Genomic DNA, 5435 nt, shown 5'->3' on the forward strand with positions numbered 1-5435 from the left:
AGAGAGAAAATCAAGGAAGAAAGAAAAAGGACTGTGACTTTTGTACTTGTAATCTGAATATGAATTGAGAAGACCCTCTTGTTACCTTCCCCAAGCACACATGGACACATGCACAATGCCAGCACTGTGTCCATTCACACAATAGGTGGTTTTCTGCTTCCAAACAGAGTAAAAGACAAAGGAAAAGAAAGAAGAAAGAGAAAAAAAAAAAACTGAAAAGAAAATAAAGAAGGAAAAAAAACCCAACTAAACAGCACACCATTTCAGAATCATTCCCCAAAGCTGAAAAATCCCGTGCCAAGGCACTTCACCCTACGATAAAACGAATTAAAGGGGGAAAAAAAGAGGGGGGCGAGGTGGGGCAAGGGGAGGTCAGCATTTATGTTTCTTTGTTTTGCATGTGGTTATTAAATACAAATACTCTAGAGAAGGAGCTGCTATGGTCGGCGGGGAAGGGGAGGAGCACTGTTTCTCAGAACTGGCTGAATGTGGTCTGTTTTTCCAGCACTTCGAGGTAGTCCGGTTCTGCATTTAGTTTTGCTTTTAGCTCCAGGTACTCGTTCCTGTTAGGCTCTACATAGACAGTACTCGGGGGGCTGTAGAGCACCGTCTCCCGGAGCCTACTGTCCCCCGGCCCCGGGTGCAAGTATTGGTGGGCACGCCTAAGGTCATAGTTGGGGGAATAGGTGTAGGCAGCAGGGAGCTTGGGGAAGTCGGGGAGGGTGGAGCCGGGTGTGCCCAGCGCGGAGGAGGACGAGTGTTTGTCGGGCTCCAAAATGCCCCTGTAAAAGCGGTCGGCGTCTTGCACCGGGGAAAGCAACTCCTCCCGCGGCTCGATGGTGCTCACGCTGTACGCCGGGCTGCGCCCGGGCGCGTCCTCCCCGCCGGGCGCTGGTGGGGGCGGCGGGGGCGGCGCTCCCCCCGCAGGGGTCAGGGGGTGGCTGCTGTAGGTGACCTTGAGCTCGTGGAGGTCTTTGTAATCCTCGCCTGCGTTGCCCTCCCGAGAGCGGTAGATGGGATTCTTGCACATGTGGCCCAGCGGGTGCGGGATGTACTCGTAGACGTGGCCGGCTGGTGTTTTCACTTTGGGCAGCGCCGCGCCCCCCCCGCTCCCGCCGCCGCCGCGGGGCGGGTGCTGCTGGAGGTGCGGGTGGTGGTGGTGCTGGTGGTGGCCGCCGCTGTAGACGCTGTACTGCATGTTGAAGGAGCTGACGTCGGAGTTGTTGGCGCTGGTGTGGTCGCCCTGGCCCTTCTTGCGGCGCTTCATCACCAGCACGAAGAGCCCCGCCGCCACGAAGACGGACATGATGAAGACCAGCAGCAAGCTGAGGATCAGCACCGAGAGCGGCACCGAGGAGGCGCCGCCGCCGCCCGCCGCCGCCGTGCCGCCCGCCGCCGCCGTGCCGTTGAGGCGCACGGTGGAGGAGGAGGGGGTGGTCCTGGCCGGCAGTTGGCCCGGGGACGGCGTGGGCGTGGAGACGACGATGTCGGAGTAGTCAGGGCAGAGCAGCTCCGCCCGAACGGCTCGCATGTCGGTCTGGGAGAACTTCTTCGGGGACTCGCAGATGACCTGGTCCACCAGGACACCGGTGTTGAGCTGCTCCAGCCACAGCTTCATGCCGACCACGTCGCAGGTGCAGTCCCAGGGGTTCTCGTGCAGGTCGATCTGCAGCAGGGATTTCAGCTGGTCCAACACCCCGCTCACTGGCAGGTAGGAGAAGTGGTTGCTCCGTAGGCTCAGCCTGTAGAGAGAGAGACCAGAAAAAATGTTCCCAGGCAAAGATCTCAGGAGGTTGTTGTTCAAAAACAAGAGCTGAAGGTTGGGGACAGGCTCAAAGGTGCCTGCCTCTATCTCCCGGATGACGTTGTACTGCAGGAAGAGGTACTGCAGACTTTGCAGCCCGTAGAACAGCTCTGGGCTCAGCCGTTCGATCCGGTTCCCATTCAGGTACAACCTTCGCAAGTTAGTTAAATCCCCAAAAGCCCGGTCCTGAATGACCGAGATTCGATTATTGCCCAAGTGCAGCAAATCCAGCCCGGTGGCATCCACAAAATCTGCCCTGCGTACCAGGGCGATGTAGTTTTCTGTCAGATACATCTTCTTAGGATTGTAGGGTTTGGGTTGTAGCTCAGAAATGCTCTCAATCTTCCTCTCCTGACAATTGACATTGAGGCCCAGGTCAGAAATCTGCAAGTTGCAAGTGCAGGCCGTGGGGCACTCCAAAGGCACCGGGGATTTTGTCTGGTAGGCAATGCTGGGGCCGTAGTTGCTGTATCCCAGGTCTTTTGAGGGCAGACGGGAGGTGGGTCGCACCCTCGTCTTGTTGGGTTGGCGCGTCCCTTTGGGGGGCTTCAGAGGGGATTTGTAAACAGCTGAAGAAGAAGTGGCCACGGAGTTGACTGAGGCTGGGGTGGTGTGGAAATACCCTGTGGTGCTCAGTGGTGTCTGGGGTCTCATTTCATAATCTGAGATGAGTCTCCTGGGACAAAGCTCCTGCTTGGAGACTTCATCCAAATCTCGACCATGTAGGCGGAAAGGAGTCTCACAAACCACATCTCCCACCAGTGCAGAGTAGGAGATACTGTCCAGCCAATCCTTTAGAGCAATCAGCTCACAAGAACAATTCCAGGGGTTTTCCTCCAGCTGCAGCTCCACCACTTTATCCATGTGCTGCAGGAGGCCCACATAGGGCAGTAGCTTCAGCCGGTTACCCCTCAGGTCCAGGTGAGTTAAGGGCACAAAACGGAAAAGGTTGTTGGGCAAACTGGAGAGGAGGTTGTCATTGAGGATCAGCACCTGCAGCAAGTGCAGTCTACTGAAGGCATTAGGTTCAATGATGCTAATATAATTGTAATCAACCTGTAGGTATTCCAAACTCTCTAGCCCAAGGAAGGTGTCATCCCGTAAAAGTTCCAGCTTGTTGTTGTTCAAGTGCAGCCTCCTTAAACCTCTCAGACCATGAAAGGCCCCAGTTTCGATGTCTTGAATATCATTGCTCCCTAGGTGCAAAATTGAAGCCCCTGTGTAATTGACAAACTGGTTTGGGTATAACCTGTTCAAAAGGTTTCCAGATAACAAGAGATGGTAGACAGGGAACCTTGGTGGACTGATCTCAAAAAGGCTGATGATCCCTCTGTTTTCACAGCTCACTGTTAAGATGCCGTCCTTCTCCTCACAAGGACATGCATTATCACAGATTTCCCCATAATACTCGATGCTTTCTGCCCATGAAAGGACTAGAGATGTTAAAGCAAACGCGATTGTCTGCAGCATCCAGATATGCATTTTTTTGTTGAGGTCCTGTTCCAAAGTTACTGTGGAGCAGCAAGCGTACATTTTATTTCCTGTAAGGGTAAGGAGAAAAAAAAGAAAGCAACATAATAGCATAACCTCATAAAAGTCAAAGTGGACACAAAGTTTACATCCACCTTCAGTGGGGTGGAGATTGGATCAATAGTCAAACAAACAAAATCCTTCTGTCTCTTCTAATTCCCACACTTGCGGAAACTGGGTGACATGCATTGATTAGAAGGTTGATAGGCAACTCCAGTGAGTCAAATGCTTTCAGTGCTTAAAAAGGTGAGGTCGCAATAGGAACTGTTCTGGTTCTACTCATATATGGTAGATCTCAGTGTTTCACAGGATTTCGTTTTCACAATCAGCCCCATAAATATACATAAAATGGCTGTCAGTGCAGTTTCACAGTTCTAATTTAAGAGAAAAGAAGCACCATTTTACGAGGTTTCCCACCTCCCCTATTACTCAGCTTCCCCTTCCCTTCAGAACCTCCACGGTGAACAGCGCACTAAGATCTTTCCCGTTTTTACAGAGTCAAAGTGCTACCTAGATTTTTAACCAGTGGTGGAAAAGGCATGGTAGGAAGCCAAAGAAAAATGCTCAGTGCTGAAAACAGCAACCTAATTCAACAGAGAGGATACTGACAGTTTCTCCAAATTACCTCTTTCTTTGCTCTTTTATGTGGTTTTATTTTATCTATACATTTACAAAGCATGTATGCACACACCCATCTACACACACAGACACACACACACACACTGTAGAGGACTTTTGTGGCAGAATTCTTCAGTAATGAAATTAAATACATTAACCTCCTACTCAAGCCACCTAACAGCTCTTTTCAGAGAGAGAAATTTTGTATCTTTATACAAATAAATCACCTTAATTGATCGAAATTGAGTTATACACAATGTAACAGAGCTGACTACCAAGCAGAGGTCTTAATTTCTTACACATACAGTCACACACACACTCATAAACTCACACTTAAAGGAAATGTTTTAACCACTCACCCCAAATTTGTGAAAAACGTAAAACATGCGGATCGTCTTCGGAGCCTCAGCCATATCTGACATACCGCTTATTCCCAATGTTCTGCAAAATCAGCCTGGTAGAAGTGGAGAGATCTAAATAGGTCTCATGGAAATATCTCATTGCCAACACTCCAAGCATCAGAGTTACTGATTATAAGCAGCAATGGCTGTCAGTGCTCTTCATCCTTTAGGAGAGAAGACACCCAGGCTGATTGAAACCAAAGGGGACTGGGGGGAAACCCTACCATGACATACGTTAGTGATTTAATACCCAAATTGCATCTAGCTGGAAACAAATCCTATTTAGATTCCGTCTTGCAGTCTTTCTGACTACTTGTGGCTTTCTTCTAGTTCGGCTAGTCTAAAAGCAACACGAACAGAGAAAATATATGCATTGTGTATGTTGGTAGGGGAAGACTAATAAATCATCTGGGCTTAAATGCTGGGATCTTGGAGCAGGCTTGCATTTTCTATCGTCCACCTCAGAGCCCCAGTTCTCATGCCACAACTCTGGTTTGGAGGAACGCATCTTAAAAACCGGCAAGACTCAGCACCGTAAGCCATCTCCTGTGGCTCCAGGTTCAAGGCTGCAAATCTAGCACTTGCAGCAAAGGCAGTCATGCAGCAAGGAATCGGAAGTCTCGGCAAATCTCTCTAATTCTGACCAGACGTCAGCAGGATGGGAATTACTCAAAGCAAAAGGCTTCACTGCAAAAAGGCAGCAAAAATCTCACTCAAAGCCATGTATCTAGCATATTCTTTCTCAGCTCGATCAGATCCATTCATCCATTAACTGGCAGTTCTTCGTAGGGGAAAAAAAAAAAAAAGCCATTGAAAACCTGCCTGGTCAGTGTTAAACTCCCAGGCATTTTACAAGTTTAATTCAATTATGGCTAGCAAAGGAGGCAAATACAATCTTCCCTCCCTCCTCCTTTCTCCTTTTCCTTGAAAAAAAAAAAAAAGGGGGGGGGGAAGGGGGGGATGGGAGGTAGAGAAGATAAAGTTGTAGCTGGCTGTGTGCAAGGTTGCAATCCCGCCCTGGAAACCCCTCTGTGATGACTGCATGCTGCTGCTCGCCAGCTCCCTACAGAGGTTCATATCGG

The 5435-nt window shown here is 49.8% G+C and overlaps 1 protein-coding gene across 1 annotated transcript; it reads right to left on the bottom strand.

Annotated features, from left to right (window-relative positions):
• Window positions 7-5055, bottom strand: SLITRK5 (SLIT and NTRK like family member 5). Its single transcript, XM_021416750.1, has 2 exons — window positions 4312-5055; window positions 7-3345 (listed from the first exon to the last, which is right to left on the bottom strand). Exon 2 carries the CDS (start codon window positions 3335-3337, stop codon window positions 473-475), a length of 2865 nt encoding a protein of 954 aa, XP_021272425.1. The 5' UTR covers window positions 3338-3345; window positions 4312-5055; the 3' UTR covers window positions 7-472.

Source organism: Numida meleagris, chromosome 1 (assembly GCF_002078875.1).
Source record: "Numida meleagris isolate 19003 breed g44 Domestic line chromosome 1, NumMel1.0, whole genome shotgun sequence".
Classification (NCBI taxonomy): Eukaryota; Metazoa; Chordata; class Aves; order Galliformes; family Numididae; genus Numida; species Numida meleagris.

Excerpts from the sequence above, each read along its gene's own strand:
- SLITRK5 (XM_021416750.1), bottom strand. The coding sequence starts at position 3,337 with ATGTACGCTTGCTGCTCCACAGTAACTTTGGAACAGGACCTCAACAAA.